The sequence below is a fragment of the Kalmanozyma brasiliensis genome, assembly GCF_000497045.1.
Source record: "Kalmanozyma brasiliensis GHG001 unplaced genomic scaffold PSEUBRA_SCAF2, whole genome shotgun sequence".
Taxonomy (NCBI): domain Eukaryota; kingdom Fungi; phylum Basidiomycota; class Ustilaginomycetes; order Ustilaginales; genus Kalmanozyma; species Kalmanozyma brasiliensis.
In genome coordinates, this window is record NW_015961959.1 from 713,586 (window position 1) to 732,877 (window position 19,292).

At 57.3% G+C, this 19,292-nt stretch overlaps 10 protein-coding genes across 10 annotated transcripts; 7 read left to right on the forward strand and 3 right to left on the reverse strand.

The window, feature by feature from the left end:
* Window positions 1-5: 5 nt before the first annotated feature.
* Window positions 6-2,003, reverse strand: PSEUBRA_002761 (Mitochondrial PGP phosphatase; the record flags this gene model as incomplete). The annotated part of the gene is made up of 2 exons (XM_016437184.1): window positions 6-102; window positions 172-2,003. 2 exons carry the CDS (start codon window positions 2,001-2,003, stop codon window positions 6-8), a joined length of 1,929 nt encoding a protein of 642 aa, XP_016292657.1.
* Window positions 2,004-2,307: 304 nt separating this feature from the next.
* PSEUBRA_002762 (Protein of unknown function DUF2373) lies at window positions 2,308-3,357 on the forward strand (the record flags this gene model as incomplete). Its single annotated transcript, XM_016437158.1, has 1 exon — window positions 2,308-3,357. One exon carries the CDS (start codon window positions 2,308-2,310, stop codon window positions 3,355-3,357), a length of 1,050 nt encoding a protein of 349 aa, XP_016292658.1.
* A 279-nt stretch (window positions 3,358-3,636) lies between these two features.
* On the forward strand, window positions 3,637-5,293 carry PSEUBRA_002763 (uncharacterized protein; the record flags this gene model as incomplete). Its single annotated transcript, XM_059464897.1, has 3 exons — window positions 3,637-4,149; window positions 4,225-4,330; window positions 4,425-5,293. 3 exons carry the CDS (start codon window positions 3,637-3,639, stop codon window positions 5,291-5,293), a joined length of 1,488 nt encoding a protein of 495 aa, XP_059321307.1.
* A 46-nt stretch (window positions 5,294-5,339) lies between these two features.
* On the reverse strand, window positions 5,340-6,304 carry PSEUBRA_002764 (Lumazine-binding domain protein; the record flags this gene model as incomplete). The annotated part of the gene is made up of 2 exons (XM_016437182.1): window positions 5,340-6,208; window positions 6,289-6,304. The coding sequence occupies 2 exons, from the start codon at window positions 6,302-6,304 to the stop codon at window positions 5,340-5,342; spliced, it is 885 nt and encodes a 294-aa protein (XP_016292659.1).
* A 265-nt stretch (window positions 6,305-6,569) lies between these two features.
* Window positions 6,570-7,784, forward strand: PSEUBRA_002765 (Homoserine dehydrogenase, catalytic; the record flags this gene model as incomplete). The annotated part of the gene is made up of 1 exon (XM_016437164.1): window positions 6,570-7,784. One exon carries the CDS (start codon window positions 6,570-6,572, stop codon window positions 7,782-7,784), a length of 1,215 nt encoding a protein of 404 aa, XP_016292660.1.
* Window positions 7,785-7,898: 114 nt separating this feature from the next.
* PSEUBRA_002766 (Bud-site selection protein, BUD22) lies at window positions 7,899-9,632 on the reverse strand (the record flags this gene model as incomplete). The annotated part of the gene is made up of 1 exon (XM_016437175.1): window positions 7,899-9,632. One exon carries the CDS (start codon window positions 9,630-9,632, stop codon window positions 7,899-7,901), a length of 1,734 nt encoding a protein of 577 aa, XP_016292661.1.
* Window positions 9,633-9,915: 283 nt separating this feature from the next.
* PSEUBRA_002767 (Peptidase M20, dimerization domain protein) lies at window positions 9,916-11,375 on the forward strand (the record flags this gene model as incomplete). Its single annotated transcript, XM_016437196.1, has 2 exons — window positions 9,916-11,222; window positions 11,312-11,375. 2 exons carry the CDS (start codon window positions 9,916-9,918, stop codon window positions 11,373-11,375), a joined length of 1,371 nt encoding a protein of 456 aa, XP_016292662.1.
* A 1,055-nt stretch (window positions 11,376-12,430) lies between these two features.
* PSEUBRA_002768 (Glucose-methanol-choline oxidoreductase, N-terminal) lies at window positions 12,431-14,263 on the forward strand (the record flags this gene model as incomplete). The annotated part of the gene is made up of 1 exon (XM_016437173.1): window positions 12,431-14,263. One exon carries the CDS (start codon window positions 12,431-12,433, stop codon window positions 14,261-14,263), a length of 1,833 nt encoding a protein of 610 aa, XP_016292663.1.
* Window positions 14,264-15,196: 933 nt separating this feature from the next.
* On the forward strand, window positions 15,197-16,046 carry PSEUBRA_002769 (Dienelactone hydrolase; the record flags this gene model as incomplete). The annotated part of the gene is made up of 2 exons (XM_016437170.1): window positions 15,197-15,252; window positions 15,350-16,046. The coding sequence occupies 2 exons, from the start codon at window positions 15,197-15,199 to the stop codon at window positions 16,044-16,046; spliced, it is 753 nt and encodes a 250-aa protein (XP_016292664.1).
* A 732-nt stretch (window positions 16,047-16,778) lies between these two features.
* Window positions 16,779-18,239, forward strand: PSEUBRA_002770 (uncharacterized protein; the record flags this gene model as incomplete). Its single annotated transcript, XM_059464898.1, has 1 exon — window positions 16,779-18,239. One exon carries the CDS (start codon window positions 16,779-16,781, stop codon window positions 18,237-18,239), a length of 1,461 nt encoding a protein of 486 aa, XP_059321308.1.
* Between the last annotated feature and the right edge of the window lie 1,053 nt (window positions 18,240-19,292).

The following is a 19,292-nucleotide window of genomic DNA, read 5'->3' on the forward strand; positions in this document are numbered from 1 at the left end:
AGAGGTTAGGGAGAGGATTCGAGACGTCGTTGATGCACGCGCTCCAACTTGTCCAGCACGTCCTCGCGCTCGCGCACCAGATGGAACAGTGTCAGTTCGAGTCTGTAGTCAATGGACAAAGTGGTTAGTCTCTCTCTCTCTCTTTCTTGTATGACGAATGGTGCAACTCACTCTCGCTTGCGCTGCGAATGCGCCTTGACCAGCGCCCTCGATGTGTTGGCATCCGACTGCCTGATCTCCGCGTCCTGACCTTGGTGCTGGTGCAGTACGGGTGACGGGGCCGCCGGCGTGGGGGGCAGCGACTGAGCAGGGTCAATCGTCTTGGCGTCTTTGAGATCGTGCAAGCGCATGCCGGCGTAGTAGCTCGCAGGGACAATGGCGAGCGCGGCGAAGGCGGCGATCCAGTTGCGTGTTGGCACGCGCGGGCGAGGACCGTTGGCACCGGGTGGAGGTTGCTGATGCAGGATTGCTGAGGTGTGCATCGTGCGTTGGGGGAAGCTCGTTGTCGGAGGTGCAGGTTTTGATGGTGATACGCGAGAGAACGGGCTGAGGAAAGTCCTCGCTGAAAAGGTAGGTAGGGAGGACGCCGTGCCGGTGAGACGGTTACGCAGCTGGGTTGCAGCACCGCTGACCGCTGGAAGGGTGTCAGATACGCGGGACTCGATATAGCACGCAAGCGATGCAGATACTTCTCCCTCCTTGAGTTTTGATTTGCTCTCCGGGAGCATCTCGTCCAGCTGCGCGCCGGACCGTGTCAGTGTGAGACCGGCCGGTGTTGCGGCGTCGTACGGGATCTTCCTACTGCGCCGCGATTGGGATTGAATGCCTGCTTCGCGGACACCGAATTCGAGTCCCTTGATCATGACGTTCCAGCCGTCGCGCAGGTTGGTCGAGATCCACATTATCGGTCTGCTGCTGAGGATTCCAGTGAACAAGGAGGCGATGCGGGGTGGTAATGGTCGGACGAGGGTCGCGATGAGGATGGCGCCGAGGGTTGGCTGACCGGGGATTGCTGACGGAACACGGTCGCCGGTGTATGCGAACTGTGCAACGTTGTCTTCTGACGGCGCTGCGATTGCCTTCTCGGACTGAGTGTATGATGTTACAGCGATCTTCTGCCAGTCTGTCGGTGGATGAGAGGCAGCCTTGCGCAAGGATATTAAGCCAGGTGCGCCTGGTTGGAAGCCTTTGCGAATGAGGTATCGAGTCACCTTGATCTCCAGCTTGCGCAAGATGGCATTGATTCGTCCTTCGTACGTCCAGATTCCGGTGGTTAGCACAGAGATGCACTGCGGTGGTGGGATCTTTTCTGATGCCGATATCGGTGCGTCGGACGTAGAGTGCGGCTTGTCGAGTCCGAGTCTCCTCCGTCTGCGATACAGTTCGTCGTTCATGCGATGAGCGACTACCACGTCTGTCATGGTCCGGTCTCCCACCAACAGAATGCTCCCGTTTCCTGCCTTGTCTTCTGGTACCTGACTACTGAGCACCCTTCGCCTCTCCTTCAAGTACCTTTTGGCCTCTCCGCTGGGCCCGGCTTCGATCGACGCGGATCCGGGCGGCATGTGTTGTGCCTGAGCCAAGGTCGTCTCGCGATCGTAAGACAACGCCACGAAGTATTGCAGCGCTTCCCTTGCACACCCCTTCGCTGGCTTCTTGTCCTTATGACACAGGACGGGGACGTTCAACGCTCGACTCAGCGACTCGGCTCCGAGCCCGGAAGGATCGCTTGAGGAGCCGCTCGAGTTGCTGACAATGAGAATGTTCTCGCGCCCAAATACGTGCTGACATCGTTGCCAAGCTTCTGTGATCGACGGCTCGAGCACGTCGGAATGCGGTGCTGTGAGGCAGTTGTCCTTGTCGAACACGAGAAATCGTACACCGTTTGCGTGGAGCGCCTCCCAGTCGAGGTGTCGAATGTCGGGGACCTGGACGTGCGGAACCACCAGAGATGGGCGGAAGATGACGGCAAAGACGGCAGCCACTCCAGCTAGGTTGGCCATGATGATCGACTTGTGCCAAGTGGTCGAGCAAGATTGTGAACCGACTTGCTGGACGATGTCGGTTGTGACAAGACAAGACCCTTGATCGCGGACGCTCGAGAGCAATAGCGCTTCGACGACGTCGGAAGTCGGCTTTTGTTTCAGCCTTTTCTTCCTGAATTTTTGGCTGCTTTTTGTGGAGAAATTTTTTGGTGCTTTTCTCTCCATCTGGAGAAACTACTTCTCCCCTCTCGCCTACTGTACGCTTCGCATATCATATCAAGGTCAGCGAGCTTGCACCTTTCACCTCGGCGACGTTGCAGACATGTCGGCAGGAGATCCTGCAACCAAGGCTGGGCCTTCAGGCTCGGCATCGAAAGACGTCAAGGCAAAGCGATCAAGGAAGCGACAGAGAAACAAGAAACGCACCACCGAAGTTGAGGACAGCAGCAGCAGCAGCAGCAGTAGCGACGACAGCGACGATGAAGACGACAAGCAGGTCAAGGCGGCACCGATTGTCGCAGCATCAACGCCGATAAAGAAGACGAAAGCGGATGCAGACTCGGACTCTGATGGTTCTGACTCTGAGAAGAGTGATGGTGGAGAGGAAGATGCTAAACGCAAGAGGAAGCGAAAACGCAAAGTCAAGACCGAGACCAAAGACAAGACCGCCAAGCCCGCCACTCCCTCTGCATCAGTCAAATCAGCTCCGTCGACGGCTAAGTCCGTGGCACTGTCGCCAGACCAAGTCGGACCTGATCCGAATACCGACCTGCGGCTGAGTGATCAAGCAAAGCAAGCCATTTCCTATGCTCAAGTCTACACTACGGCAAAGTCAGAATGGAAGTTCAACAAGGCCAAGCAGAATTGGCTCTTGCGCAACGCACTTTCGGTTCCTCCTTCCGATTATGATGCAAGCTTGGCACGCAAGCAAGCCGACGGCAACGGCACCGAAAACAGCACAGCCGAAGAGGCTGACGAAGAAGCGGAAGAGGGCGACAACTTTGTCCCCAACGACTTTGTGCCAGTGGTGACGGCGTATCTTAGCAGCGTCATGGGCGGTGCTCGTCAGAGGATGATCGAGTCTCTCAAGGAAGCTGTCAATGCACCTGCTATCACCGTGGCGCCAACACAGCCTGAAGGCACCGACGACGCCGCCGCCACCACTTCTTCCACCAACGTCGCAGCGGACGGCGTAGCCGCGAACGGCGCAGTCACAAAGTCGGTCTCATTCGGCAACTTGGCTCTTGAGGCGGAAAAGACGGAAGAGGCGACCGCCGAAGCAGGCCTTCCTGAAGGTACCGATCCTCGATCTGTGGAGCCGCGCAGGACCCGAGCGACACAGATGCTCAAGCAGATGGGCGAGTCACTCTGATCAAATATCATCTCTTTCACATCAGTCACAAAGCTCGTCTAGCATCCGACTGTCACCACTCGACCAATGTGAAGCGATGAGAGGAACAGCTCCTTGCTGTCTTTCACGCTCTCACCTTCGTGACCGGCGTGGCGGACGTCACCGTTTCCGTCACAGTGCCATCTCTGGACTGAGTTCGCTTCCACAATTTTCGCTAACCATAAGAAGCATCGTCGGTCCTGAGCTACCTTCCATCCTCCCTCATCTTCGACATTCACGGCGGTCAGACGCATCACCGCCATGACGCTTCCTACTCCGCTCAATCTCCCGTCACGACCCTCCACCGGCCTCGGCGAAGCGGTCAGCCACCTGCAGCAAGAGATGAAAGCTTACAAAGAGGAGATCGCTCAGCTCACGACCGATACCGAGGCCGCCGCCGACCGAATTGCCCTGGTGCTGGGCCGCTATCGATCTCAGACTCAGGCTGTCTTCGCAAAGAGCCCACATGACACTCACGATTCAGAGCTCAGCGTGACAGCGCTGGAGCAGACCTTTGATGCGTTTCACGAGCTCCAATCACTACCACGTGACAAGGGTCATCAGACGAGCGGTCGACAGATCGTCAAGCCCTCTTTCCTCAACGATACGAAGCTCGATACTGCAGAGAATATGGCAAAGTCGCCTCTTGTCCCTTCTTCGCTAACCACTATAGCCGCCGTCCAGTCGTCCTACGAGCAATCACGCACATTCTTGTCTGTAATTGCCGCGTTGAAGGAAGAGGCAAGTCGAAAGAGGCAATGCGAGATCGTCGAGGTAAGCACCAGCTTTGATAGGCTTTGGCGAGTTCCGCTACTAGGCAGCTGATGCAAATCGACTTTGCGTCTGTAGAAGAGATTTACCATCCTCCTCGGGCAGATAGCAGAGTCAACGACGCCTGAAGCCTGCTGGCTGATCGCCCAACAGATGGTTGCCTATCTGCGCTTCGTCAATCTTGGTAGGTTCTAGCGTGCCCATAACCGTTCTACGACGCATGCCGACACGTTTGGCTGATAGAGTGCCCTGCGTTTACGCGGTTCCTGCTCATTCAGATCGAGTAAGGCACTCTCTTCACGATCAGGCTCAGCAAGTCTCACAGCGCTGCATAGCTTGGTGGGAAGGCCCGAGTGTCTTTGTCGAGCGAGCCCTGACGAGATACTCTTTGGTACACGAGGTCACGAACGACCCTCTCTTTGATGGCATTGTCGCTCTCGTGCTCATCCACTTTGGCGTCTTTGACGTCGAGGCAAGTAAATCAGTCGCAGACGACGGCTCGCATTCGGAGATCGAAGGCCTCACCACTCTGCAGAAGCTAGCACGCCGAGTTAAGCTTGGATCGAGATTCATCTCACCGCCTGTAAAGGACCAAAGCAGCATCTCTCCTTCGCAGGCGCTCTCGATCGATGTGCTGGCCGCTTTTGTCGAGCTTTGCTCGCATGGTGTTCTCGGTAGCGCCATCCTCCATGATGTGCTGTCCCTCTTTGCTCTCGGCGACGTCGATCGCGACTTTGCCCTGGTGGAGAGTGACATGGAACTTCTTCGCACATTTCTCAACAAAAGACTCCTTCCGCATACCACTTTCGTGCGCGACACATTCGGTGTGCACGATCCCATTCGTCAGATCATCAGCATGCTCAAGGCGATGGACAAGCTCAAACAAGCCAACAGCCCTGGCACGGCGTCACACGGGAACGTTCCAACTAGGCCACTGACCCAGTTCGACATCGAGGACTCGGAATGGATCCCTCTTGAAAGACTGCCGAGCTCGTCGGTGCAGAAGTGGCCGAAGCAATCTCGGAGTCAAACGTTGAGGTGGTTTGCTCGCAAACGGAGCCACAGCCAAGAAAGCGACACCTTTGAAGCTCCAAAAGCTGTCAACATGATCGATATCCTCAACGGCTATAGTCCCGCACACCCTTGATGCGTTATGAACGATTGAATTCTTCAGTCGAAACTCCTCTGGCCCCTTACTTCTGCTCGCTGAGCACCTTTCGAACTATCCTCTCCACCATGCCTTCCAACGCCTGCGACGAGGCTGGTCCGACTGCAGTGCCAACAGCCTCCCTTCCAGCATCCACGCTGTTGGCAGCCTCAGCGTGCTCCTCCGCATCCCTCTCGAGCGAGCCTAGCACCGCGCGATGTACGTATTTGCCCACCATGTCGAGCTCCACATTGACCGTGTCACCAGGCTTCTTCTTGCTCAGTCCAATCACCTCCTGCGTATGCGCGATGAGCATGACTGAGAACTCGACGATCTCCTTCTTGGGCGTCTGTGCATCTTCTCGAACATCGCCTGCTGTGGAGTTGGAGGGCAGCAGTCCGCCTGTCGCTGGTGAAACCTCGATCAGAGTCAATGACGCGCCGTCAAGCGTGACGTAGCCTTTCGGGATCAGATAGGGTGAAAGCGTTGAGGGCAGAGGAAGCGACTCTGGCTTGCGCTGCAGTCTCAATGTGATCGTGAGTGCGTTGCCGTTCGGAACGACGGAGCGAATGAGGGCGGTGGTGTCAACGTGGCCCTGAACAAAGTGTCCGCCGAATCGGGTGTGTGCGTCCATGGCGCGCTCGCAGTTGACGCCATCTCCCACCTTGAGCTCGCCCAGGTTGGTCTTCTTGAGCGTCTCAGGAGCGACGCCGATCTTGAAGAAGCCGCCCTGGTTGGATTCGGAAGCGTCGAACTCGGTGACGGTGAGACAGGTGCCGTTGACTGCGATGCTGTCGCCAATGTGGCAGTCTTTGAGAATGGCGGCGGTCTTGCCAATGGTCATCGAGTAGCCACCACCACCTGACTTGGAGGCATCCTGGGGCGAAATGTCGATGATGGGAGCCAGAAGCTCGACTGTGTTGGAGGACACGGCGAAGGAAGGGGGTCAGTCGTTGACCGTGACAGGTCGAAGGAAGTCGCTCCAGCGAACATACCGATACCCGTGAACATCTTTGCAGTTCAGACCTGATAGTAGGAGGCGGTTCGTTAAGCTTCTGATGGTTCAGATGATGGTCAAGACGGAGGTCGTATCACAGACGAGCTTATGTCAGTTGACCGCGGCCTGCAACCGGCTGGACGGCTTTTAGAACGGAGCGGAGGTATGCCACATGGACCTTCTCAACTCCACCTTTTCTTCTGCCGTATTCCGCACGATAAGAAGAACTTCGGTCAAATTCCGTGCTTGGCTTGTGCATTTAGACTCATCAAGCACATCATGCACAGTGACTCGTCCCGCCTTCCTTACTACTCCACCATCCCCACCCCACAATCACCCATCGAGTCCGCAAGCATGTCAGCAACACAAGGAATCAACGTAGCCATCATCGGCGTCGGTCTGGTCGGCACCTCGGTCATCCAGCAGCTCACCACCGTCGCTGGTCTCTCGTCCAAGCTGCACATCGTTGCCCTGCAAAACAGCAAGAAGACGCTCTTCAGCACTCCCACCTCGCCGCTCTCGCTCGCTGGTGCCGATTGGAAGTCTCTGCTCGCCAACAGCTCCACCTCTGCTCTTGCACTTCCCGACCTCGTCCAAGAGCTCCAGAAGATCACGCGCGATTCGGGCCGACACACCGCCGTGGTGGACAACACCTCCGACGAAAAAGTGGCCGCCTTCTACCCCGAGTTCCTCGCTGCTGGTCTGAGCGTGGTGACGCCCAACAAGAAGGCTTTCTCGGGCCCTATCGAGCTGTACAACGACATCCTCAAATACAAGTCGAACGACGTGGCTGGTTCCAAAGGTCCGTTGGTGTACCAGGAGTCGACGGTGGGTGCGGGCCTGCCGATCATCTCCTCCCTCACCGACTTGATCGCCACCGGCGACGAGATCACCAAGATCGAAGGCGTCTTCTCGGGAACGCTCTCGTACATTTTCAACGAGTTCTCGACGCCCAAGGGTGGCGACAAGAAGTTTTCCGACATTGTCAAGTTTGCCAAAGAGAACGGGTACACGGAGCCGCACCCGAATGACGATCTCTCCGGCAGTGATGTGGCTAGGAAGCTCGCTATCCTCTCCCGACTCGTGCCGGAGCTCAAAGATGCGCTGCCACAGGGATACCTCAGCGTGCCTACCCACTCGCTCACCCCGGCACCCCTCGCAGACGTCGCTTCCGGCGAAGAATATGTCCAGCGTCTCCCCGAATTCGACGCAGACTACGACAAGCTCAACAAGGAGGCTTTCGATCAGGGCTCCGTGCTGAGGTACGTCGGCGTCATCGACGTCAAGAAGGGCGAGATCAAGGCGAGCCTCGAGACGTATCCCGCGACGCATCCTTTTGCATCGAGTCTGAGCGGCTCGGACAACATTATTGCCTTCCACACCAAGAGGTACTCTGCCAGGCCGCTGTTGGTTCAGGGCTCGGGTGCCGGGGCTGATGTCACTGCTATGGGTGTCGTTGCTGATCTGATCAAGATCGCTGAGCGTCGATCGTGATCGGTACCGATGGAATTTATCGCTAGGACCAACATGTACAACACCAGCGCGAAATGTTGTGCATGTATGCAAATTGATTGACTGCGTGTGAAGTGAATGGAGATACGACGGTGTTCAGTCGAACACAACCTTCTTGCCCTGAGGCTTGACCTGCGCCATGAGCTCCTTCTGCTTCTGCTTTGCTATCCATGACGGGTGCATCTCTTGCGACTTGACCGTCGTTGCTGCCGGTGCTTTGTTCGCTGGCCCACTCCCGCCACCCGTCTCCCTGGCCACGGCCACTGGCACCGGTTGCACCCTTGGCACGTACGCCACCCGGGGCTGCTTCGGCAGCGGCGCGACCTTGCCTCCCCAACCACCATCCACCTTCTTCGGTGCTTGGAACGCCGGCGGTCGCTGTCTGCCCCCCATCGCCCCCGGCGGCCTTGTCGTTGCGCGCTCCAGCTTGGCCGCCTTCTGCTTCTCCTTCAGCTTGAGGTGGTTGGCGTTCTTTCCGTACTTCTTCTCGTACAAGGCTTTACGGGCGCGCTGACCCATACGATTCTTGCGCTCCTTCTTGCCGGAAGGGTCGTCAGCGAGATCGGCTTCCGCATCCGAGTACTCGTCGTCGGAGCGAGCGGGGATGAAGCCAGAGCTGAGGGAGGGGAGGAAAGTTGATTTGGACTTCTTCTTGCGCGGTCGGTCCGAGGTCGATGAGGAAGAGGAGGCGTCTGAGTCGGATTCGGAGTCGTCAGAGCCCGAGCCGGATGCGTCACTGTCATCGTCATCGCTAGAAGCATTGTCGGTGGATACGTCCGAGTCTTGGGTGCGCTTGCGCTTGGGTTTCGCCGGTGCTTCGTCCTCGGATTCCGACTCGGGTGCAGAGTCGGATCCGATCAGGTCGTCCCACAGCGAGAGGTCGCCGAGCGCTTTGACTTTCTGCCTGCCTATCCTGGCCAGCTCCTCTTCGTCTGCTTCTCCCTCTTCATCGTCTTCGTCGTCCTCGTCGACTGGCACCCTGCGCGGTGCGTCTTCGTCTGATTCCGACTCGTCTTCCGATCCTGACCATTCGCGCTCGTCTTCATCCTCTTCTTCATCCATCTCCTGCTTCGCTTTGCCTTTGCCCTTGACGTCGAGTTCCTCTTTGCTCTTGCTAAATATCGGCTCGATACCAGCTAGCTTCTTAAGCTCGTCGACAAACCTCCCAACTTCATCAGCGAGCACCTTCGAGCTCGTGATCTTCGCCTTTGCCTTCTCCGCCGCTTTGTCTCCGTCCCCCACAATGGGATCCCTAAGCACTTCTTCTCCGAGCAGATCCTCTTCCTTGACCATCTGAAAGTACATCCACTCCTCCTCATCCGCGCCCTCCATCTCGGCCGGCCTCGGCAGCAGCTTCGCCTTGACCATCTTGGTCACCAACGCGCGACCCGCCAGCAGTGCGGTATCGATGACCTTCAGCGCCACTAGCTGCTTCTCTGCAAGCTTGGCTTGCTCTGCGAGAGACGCCTTCTTGCGTAGACCCTTGAGCTTCTTGACAAGCTTCTGGAGCTCGAACGTCTTGCTCTTCTTTGCGGTCGCGCGGAGGGTTTTGGCGACGTGATGGAGCTTTGTCCTTGCTTTGACGACGTCAATAGTAGGTCGTGCTGAATCTTCATCATCATCAGAGTCGGGAGTGGCTGCATTCCCGTCCATATCTTCGTCATCGTCGCTGTCGATTCCATGGTTCGAAGCTTGGTCTTCGTCTGAGTTGTCGGCGGTGATGACTTCCTCCACCTCTAGCGCCGAGCGACTCGACGATGCTTCCGACGCGGACGACGCCGATAGAGAGGGTGAGGGCTGTTTGGCTCTCGATCGTGCTTTGGATCCCATACTGGGTGTGAAGGGCCTGTGACGAAGCGGAAAGCAACGGTGAGTGGTTCCGTCGAAAGAAGAAGCTCGAGAGTTCAGGGTGCAGCTCGAGGAAAGATTTCAAAATTTTGGCTCGGAAGACGGCCTTGAAATCTCGACACTAGCTTTAACACCTCGAAAAAATGCGGCGAAATGGCCGGTGACTTTCCACCGTTCGGCCGCGCTTCCCCGCATTCCTCCTTCGCTCCCTTATCTTCAGGTCCTGCTACCACCATATCGCAGTATACACAACAGCATCGTCAAGATGCTAGCAAAGCCGCTTCTTCGAACTGTCACGCCGCTCAAGTATGCTGTCCGGCCGTCGTTGCCGCCGAGTTCGGCCCGTTGGTTCACCGCAGGAAAGCTCCAGATCAACGCAGATCGAATGATGAAGACGCTTCACGACACATGTGAATGGGGCGCCGCTCATCGCTATGGCAGTGGACCTTTCGAGACCGGAATGGCACGTCTCACGCTCGACGAGAACGATGCAACCGTTCGACGATGGCTGACCGGCGAAGCCAAGAAGCTCGGTTGCTCGGTGACGGTCGATCAAATGGGCAACACGTTCATGATTCGCGAAGGCAAGCACTCGGGTCCACCCACTGCAATGGGCAGTCACCTCGATACGCAGCCGACCGGCGGAAGATATGACGGGATCTTAGGGATCATGGCTGGCCTCGAAGCTTTGCGCACCATGAACGACCACAACGTTCAAACCGAGTATCCGGTCGCACTGATCAATTGGACGAACGAAGAAGGCGCGAGGTATCCGCAATCGATCGTGGGCTCCGGTGTCTGGTGCGGCGATGTACAGCTCGAGAAAGCTTGGGCCCTTCAAGACGTCAAAGATTCCAGCTTGACAATGAAGAGCGAGCTCTCCAAGATCGGATTCTTGGGCGAGACAAAGTGTAGCCACACAGCAACGCCGCTAGCGGCCCATTTCGAGCTGCATATCGAACAAGGACCGATCCTGGAGGCGACCGGAAAGAAGGTCGGCATCGTGCAAGGTGGTCAGGCGTACAAGTGGTTCGATATCAATGTGAAGGGTAGGGAGTGTCATACGGGGTCTACGCCGTTTGATACCAGGTCGGATGCGATGCTGTGTGCAGCTAGGATCATCGTGGAGAGCAACAAGATTGCCAAGGAGCACAAAGGACTGGCCAGTACTGGCATCCTTCGTCTCTCACCTGGCAGCGTCAACACCTGTCCCGGTCACGTCTTCTTCACGCTCGACGTGCGTCATCCTTCCACCGACGCTCTCGCCGCTCTGTGCTCGGAGATCGAAGCAGCTGCACGTCGAATCGCCGCAGAAGACAGCGAAAAGGGCTGTGGGCTCGACTGGCTCGAAACGTTCCATAGCCCAGCAATCACCTTCCACCCCGACTGCATCGCCAGCGTCCGCAAAGCCGCCGAGGCCAACTATGGCGCCGAGCAGGGAATCGACATCTACAGCGGTGCGGGGCATGACACGTGTTCGACCAGCAAGGTGTGCCCTTCAAGCATGATCTTCATCACCAGCAAGGACGGCATCTCGCACAACCCGAGAGAATACTCAAGCCCGGAAGACTGGTAAGTGCATCCACCCCAAGTCATATAGAGGCGAACATCGACTGACACACATTCGGCCGTGGATTGCCGCCTTTGCCACACGTTGACAGCGCCATCGGTGCGCAGGTGTTGATGGACGCTGCGCTGTCGTACGATTCACAGCGCCAAGGCTGATACGCACCGAATCAATCACATGTGGGTCAAAGCCGGGCTGATGCGTTGCGTGAAAGTGGCGCGATGTGATTGAGATGTGCTTGGTGACGAGGCAACGTAGTTAGACCAAGGCGAGGCACTGTCCTGCACCGAAGTAGCTCCGAGGTGAGCCGGTCGCTGGCGTAGGTGCTATGCGGCGCTGCATCTCCGATCCAACCCACCGTGGGAATACGCGCCGTTGCTGCGCTCTTCAGCGCCGCCCGAGCTCGAGGCTGACGGCGCAAATCCGCTGCTGTCTTGCGCAGGCCTGCGGTGTTGGACGGTTGAACGAGTCTGTGCCATAGTCCACAACGCTTTGGTACAGTTGTCGTCGCACTCGCGTTGAGCAATGGCATTGTTCTGTCGGTACGCAGCTGTCAAATGCAAGCGCCACTCATGCAAACCGTACAAGTCAGCTCGAGTCCATTGTGACTGCGCAAAAGGGTCCTGCACCAAAGAATGGCTCTTGAGCCAAGGTTATAGTTTGCTGCGTGGTTTCCCACGAGCCGGGTTACAACAAGCGCAGGAATTCATCTGCAGACCAACATCCGTTGCTTGACAGAAGTGGTGCTGTTGCTTTGACAGCCCGACTGCCGCGTTTGCCGAGAATGGCGACTTTGTCAAGACCGCACAAATGTGATGGCTGTGACTGTGACTGGTAAGCAACACAGCGACAGGCCGTCACAGCCGCGTGCGTGTCTCGGCAAGGAAGGAGGGTCCAGCACAGTCGGAGTGCCAAAAGAGACTTTGGGTTGTGTTGCTTCTCGCGCCCGTCAAAAGCTTCCCCGCAGCGAGGCAACGGGTCAGTCTGCGCACGGGACCTAGCCTCGTTGAGAGTATAAAGCTCAGCATCTTCTTGCTTGGGAGAAGCTCCTCCTCGTGCTCGTGTCCGACATCTCCTCTCAACTGACTTTAAGCATAAAGCTCAACTGAGATCGCAGCTTGCTCTGCCCTGGAAGCTCTGCGCCCGTCTCCCTCCCCGAATCACATTGCTCCATCTAGATTTCGAATTGCCCAACTTCATTGGCCCGCCCATCATGGCCACTCCCTTCACAGACACCGGCGTCAAAGCCGACGACTTCAAGGAGTTCGACTATGTCGTCGTCGGCGGTGGCACTGCCGGCCTCGCCGTCGCTGCGAGACTGTCCGAGGACTCTTCCGTCACGGTCGGCGTCATCGAAGCTGGCCTGTGGCGCCCCGAGGACCCCAAGATCAACTACCCCGCCTTCATCGGCCAGTCGCTCATGAACCCCGACTACGACTGGTGCCTCGAGACCGAGCCGCAGCAATACTCGAACGGGCGCAAGTACACCTGGCCGCGTGGCAAGGTGCTCGGAGGCAGCAGTGCGCTCAACTTCCTCGTCTGGCAGCGCGGCTACAAGGGCGAGTACGACGACATTCGCAAGCTCGGCAACGAGGGCTGGTCGTGGGACGACTATGCCACCTTCTCGCGCAAGACAGCGACCCTCGACTATCCTTCCACCGAACTACAGAAGGCCAACCTGGCTACGTGCGACGAAGAGCTGCACGGCAAGGACGGTCCTATTCAGACGTCGTACAGCAAGTGGTACACGGAAGCGCAGAAGCCGTGGTTCGACGCACTCAAGAGCCTTGGCGTGTCCAACGTCTCGGATGGCCTCGGCGGCAGTAACACCGGATTCTGGGTCTCGCCCGTCACTGTCGACACCAAGACAAGCGTCCGTTCGTACTCGGCCAATGCCTACTTTGCTCCCAACGCTGACCGCAGCAATCTCAAAGTGATCACGGGTGCCCAAGCTTCCAAGATCATCTTTGCCGATGAGAAGTCAGGTAGCGGCGATCTCGTGGCTTCAGGTGTTGAGTTCACCGTCGACGGTCAGACCTACACGGTCAAAGCGCGCAAGGAGGTCGTCGTGAGTGGTGGCACGGTCAACAGCCCCCATCTCCTTGAGCTGTCCGGCATCGGCAAAGCGGACATCCTCAAGGCTGCCGGAGTCGAGCAGCGCCTCGAGCTCGACGTGGGCGAGAACGTCCAGGACCACATCTACTGCACCAGCTCGTTCAAGCTCAAGCCTGGCTACATCACGTGGGACAAGATGCGCCAGGATGACTTTGCCAAGGCCGCCATGGAGCAGTACCACGCTGAAGGAGAGGATCGCGGCATCATCGCCTCCGCCTTCTCCGGCTTCGCCTACGTGCCCCTCAAGCAGTACCTCTCCGCCGACGAAATTGCCAAGATCAAGGACGACGTGGCCGCTGTCGACTGGTCGAAGCACTCCAAGGGTGTGCAAGAGACGGTCAAAATGCAGCTTGCGCGCATCGAAGATGAGCAGTGCCCTTTCACGGAGTTCATCTTTGCTCCTGGCTTCTTCGCCACCGCCTCACCGCCCGCTGACGGCCAGGAGTACTACAGCATCCTCTCCTGTCTTCAGCAGCCCTTTTCGCGCGGTACCATCCACATTGCTAGCGCCGATGCCAAGCAGCCGCCCAAGATCAACGCCGACTACTTTAGCGTCGATGCGGACCTCGAGATCCTCTCCAAGGCGGTCAAGTACAGCGAGACGATCAGCACCACTTCCCCGCTCAAGGACATTACTGTCGCTCGCCAGGACCCGGATCCGGAAAAGTACAGCTCCGATGCAGACTTCAGGGAGTTTACCAAGGACCAGTCGGTGACGGAGTACCACCCTATCGGAAGCTGCTCCATGATGCCCAAGGAGAAGGGCGGTGTTGTCGATGCACGCTTGAAGGTGTATGGCACGGCCAACGTGAGAGTGGCGGACGCGAGTGTGATTCCGATCCATGTCAGCTCGCACATTGTGGCCACGGTGTACGCGATCGGGGAGAAGGCGGCTCATATGATCAAGGAGGATGCCGCCAAGAAGAACTAGATTCTGGCCTCAGTAGATAGAAGTGCTTCGTTTAATGTCATCCACTGCTCATGCTATTCCTCGACCGTGTTGAGCACTTGAATCTGGCGCTCGGACTTAGTCGGACTCAGTGCCTTCGTACCATCAAGGGGGATGACAGGCGGAGTGCATTACCGGAGTGCCCTCACCGTCATGCGAAGAACGTTTGACGCAAGGCGGTACCTGATGAGCTCGTTCTGCAGCAACACACTCGCCAAACCAGATCTCGGCGAACGCTCTCTCGGCGGTCATGCTCAGACGGCGACTGGGTGAGGATCGGCAATGCTTTGATACCGTAGAACTTTTTGGAAGGCGAGCAGCCCAAGTGGAGGCGCGAGCGGATATTTTTGGGTTCGTAGGCAGTAGAGCAGAGCCTGCCCCTGCGCCAAATGTGTGTAATAACGCAGCTCGAAGACCGCTAAGGTCCGTGCACTTTGTGCGTTCTTCGAGATCGGCCGCCGGAGACTGGCTGGACGTATATAAGTCGGGTGGTCGTTCCTCGCTGCGATACTTCCTAAGTTCACGTTCTTACACATCAAAACCGTAAGTCTTCTATCTCAACGATTCTAGCGTATCCTGCCAGTCATGCGACGTCGACTCTCAGCATCGTCAAGGTCTCTTGCTCCGAGTAGCAGGACCGCCGCGCCTTCTGCAGCATCCGCAGTACACTTGGGCCAACGAGCTGCGACCTCGGCAGCATCGACGACGACGGCGGTGGCAGGAGGCACCACGAGCAAAGCTTTGATGGGCGCACCTTCGGTCTCTGGATTTGACATGCTAAACACACCGCCCTTTGCTTCTGCTTCACCCCTTCTTTTCTCTCGATCAACGATGGTCAAACCGGACGCCTCTGCCACCGCAATCCATCCCCCTTCTGCCACACGCAGTCACATATCACACAGAACACTCGCAACCATGGCTGCCAACACGAACCAGGCTTGCTGCACTATCCCTCCCGTCAAGTCGGACTAGTGAGTATCGCTTCCTTGCATCAGTGCCTAGGCAACTCAGAACCTTTTGTAGCGTGCCTAGCTGCTGACACAAAATCACCGCTTCTGTCTAATACAGCTCCCCCAAGGGTTCTATGGAGAAGATCGGCGGTCTCGACACCTATGTCATCGGCCCCAAGGATGCCAAGAAGGCCATCGTTGTCGTCTACGACATCTTTGGCTTCCACAATGCCACCAAGCAGGGTGCTGATCTGCTCGCCGACTCGACCAAGGCTCGAGTGATCATGCCCGACTTTTTCCGCGGCAAGCCCTTCCCTCAGACCTCGTACCCTCCCGACACCGACGAAAAGAAGCAGGAGTTCCAGAACTTCTTTGGCAACGCCGGTGATTTCAAGGCACGCAAGCCCGAACTCGAAGCCATTGCTGACGAGCTGAAGAAGGATGGCGCATCCAAAGTTGGCCTCGTCGGCTTCTGCTGGGGTGGTAAGCTGTCCGTCCTCGCCGGCGGTGAAGGTACCAAGTTCACCTCGGTCGCTCAGGTCCACCCCGCCATGGTCGACGCTAAGGACGCCGAAGGCCTCACCGTGCCCATCGCCAACTTCCCCTCCAAGGACGAGCCCAAGGAAGACGTCGACGCCTTCGAGGCCGAGGTGCAGAAGAAACCGTTTGCAAAGGACAGCGTCTACAAACACTACCCGGACAGCCACCACGGTTGGGCCGCCGCTAGGGCTGATCTGAGCGACAAGGGAAACCTTGAGAACTTCCAGGACGTCTACCAGCGTCTGTCGGACTTCTTCAACAAAACCCTTGCTTGAACAACGGAAGGAAGTGGAAGCGTTGAAATATCATAGTTCATTCCGTACTCTGATGTTGGCCTGATGGAGTTGTCTGCTTAGATTCAATTGAGCGGCGTATGACGGTCCCCTTGATCTGTAGTTGTGGTATGGGCATGAGAGGTGGTGCTACTTCGGCTCAACTCGGTGCACAGATGTACTTCTTGATGATCATATCACCGAACCACCTGTTGCGAGCCGGGATGAGCCAGCACAGCACGACTCACGCACACGGCGTCCAAGCAACACTCCCACCTCGGTATGAAGTCGAGGAAAAGGTGGGAAGCTCGAGCGCTGCGTTGCTGCTTTGATGTCAACCGTGTTGGGGCCCACTTGTGTTTGAGATGAGGGCCAACAAAAAGCCACAAGTGTCTGTTGCATCCTTCAGCTGCGACTGGACCCACTCACTATGGGGCTGTGTGCTTCGTCCTGCATAAAGCTATGCTTCGGTCCTTTTTGTTCTTGGTCACGCTGTTCCGCCATCCGTTGTTTCTTGACTGCGAGTCCTGAGCTTCCTCTCCACCCTACCATTAAGGCAAGAAGACTGCGATCGGAATCGACGTCAAGATGGGCATGCAGGACGCAGCCAGGCCATCTTGCAAAGAGATCCTGGCTACTGAGCGGAAGCAGCATGGTGCATACGATCCTGTGCGTCTGGCAAAGCTCTTGCCGCCTCAGCTGCGCTTGCAGAGGCGCTGTCAGAAGTCCGATCAAATGCACACCGCACCTGCCTCGCACCGCCGATTACTCTTCTGGAAGCGATACGACGAAGATCCTTCGTCGCCGGCGAATGCAGCCGACCCTCCACCTCGGTCGTTCAACCTGCCACCTGCTCCAGCCGTTTCTGGAGCCGTACCATCACTTCCCCCTACTTCTGCGGACGACGATGATTCTGCCACTTCCGTGCCTTCGAGCGTGCCGCAGATCAACTATGGGGATGCGACACCTGCGCCTGCACCTTCGCCTTCCGACACGGGTCCAACGCATAACGACACAGCTTCGACTCAGCCCTCGTACAGGGGCTTGAACCAGACAGATAGGTCGGCCGGCAGCGGCGCCGCTTCTGACTTTGACGGCAGTGATACGACGCATAGCACGGCTGGGGTGATTGCTGGCGTCGTGGTCTCGGCGGTTGTCCTTTTGGCTCTTGCGTGCCTTGTCCAGCGATACAGGCGGGGCTTTTCGAGCTTCTTTTGGCGAGGTTCACGGCTGAAGGGGCAGAGGAAGCGGCAAAGGCTGGGCTCAAGCGACAAGGAACCCGCAAACTCTATCTCAAGTCCTGAACAGAAGCCGTTTGGCGATGGATTCCCTTACGTGTCACCATCCCGAGCCGGGGCATCCCCCATGCTTTCCCACCAAGTTGATGAGACGACACCGTCCAGCGAGGAGAGCAGCGGCCAGGCAGCTACGAACAGCCTCCTCTCGGTACCACATGTACCTCAACTATCACACCAACCTTCGCTGGATTCGATCGCCGAGGTGCGAGAGCCTGCCTCCGGCACATCATCCCACTTTCGCCTCTCCCAGCCCAAACGGGACAGTCTCACGACACCAAAACGACTCACGTGGGGCGGTCGTCCACATCATCCCTCGCGCACCTCCTTGACCTCGTGTCCATCCGCATGGTCCTCACCGGACAGTCACAAGATCACCTCCAAGCTCTCGCCCACCCGCCCGTCGAGCGCGGGAATCGAGATGACGCGTCAAGGTTCGCAACTCGTCATTCGCCCCAAAGCCAGCTCGAGCTCGCTGCGGCTGAGTGCGCGCAAGCCACGTGACGACACCATCTGCATCGAAACCGACGGCATTGTCGAGATGCAGGAGCTGAGGTCCAAGTTCAGTCACAGCAGTTTGAAGACGCAGCGCGAGTCGAATGTCACGGCAGTGTCGCCCGCAGGAAGCTTCAGTTTTGAGATTCGGGACGCGATACGGTTGGGCGCGCCGCTCACGTTGGGCGGAACAATATTGGCGCGAGCAAATGGGGAGAAGCTACACGAGGCGAAGGAGGCGGATAGTAGCACACAGACCAGAGTGGCCGACGACGAGCCGACTTTTGTGAGGGATCTAGATTGGGATGTTAGCGAGTGCTCGTTTGCTGACCGGCCCAATTGGACAGGTCCACGGCTGTCGAGTGTCAAGGCAGAGGACCCGACTGGCAGGAAGGACCAGGAGTAGGCTCCATGGAGATGCAATCACGTCTGTCTGGGCTACCACCCTAATGCCATGTCTCACATGACCCTTCTACTGCCAACAGGGTCCAGCTTGCCAACATGTGCGCCGACGTTGTCAGTGCCAACACGACAGGTGGTGACAAGCAGCCTGGTGGTGACCAAAGGTAGCGGGGTTACCGCTGATAGGCCTGAGCGACGACCACCTGCGTCTGCGGCCCAAATTTCGACGTTTCACGAGCGAATTTCGAGGCGGCAACTGGTCACAATTCAAAATGCATGCATCTGTTTGTATGTGGGTCGAGAGCAATTGTATTTACATAGATCCAAATTCTAATCTTCCCACCCATTTGACCAGGCACGCAGCTGGGACCTTGTTTCGTCACTCGCGCTCGCTTGAAGAGCTGACCCGTTTGGCAGTGACCATCATCTATCGACGTTGTTGACAGGAGCAAGAGAGATAGCATCCTGCAGCGACCTTCTTGGGACAAGCTTTGATCCCGTTTCGACGGTATACGACAAGGCCCAAGCTCGGCCATATGACAGCAGCAGTTGTTGACTCAGTTACGGACGGGCGTTGAGCTGATGTGGTAACCGTGCCTCTCCGCGCGCGCGTTTCGGTTCGGATTGGCTTCTCCGCATTCACACATCTTACGAGGATCTTCTCCCGCTACGCCACAGTGTGACGGCAGCAATTTCGGAAAATTTCAAGTACCGCTCAGCCAAGTGCGAGTGCGATTGACGCTCTTCCGTAGCCGACAAGCCAAGACGCATCATTGGATTGTTTGCTTCCTCAGCCGGCCCCGCTTGTACGACCTGCTGCTAGCCGGTGTGCATGGATGGACAGCGACGCAGCGGCTACTCTCTCTCACATGCACACACGCCAAAGTCCGTCACCGTAGCCGCACTCGTTCGTCACATTTCACGCTTTCGCCCCCGCTTTGTGTCCCCGCTTCTGCTTTGCCAATCACAGCTGCTTCCCCATATATCATTTGCTTCGTGCCACTTCCTTGTTCACCACCAACCACCCCACCTTTCCGTCCCCCCATCCATCCTTCAC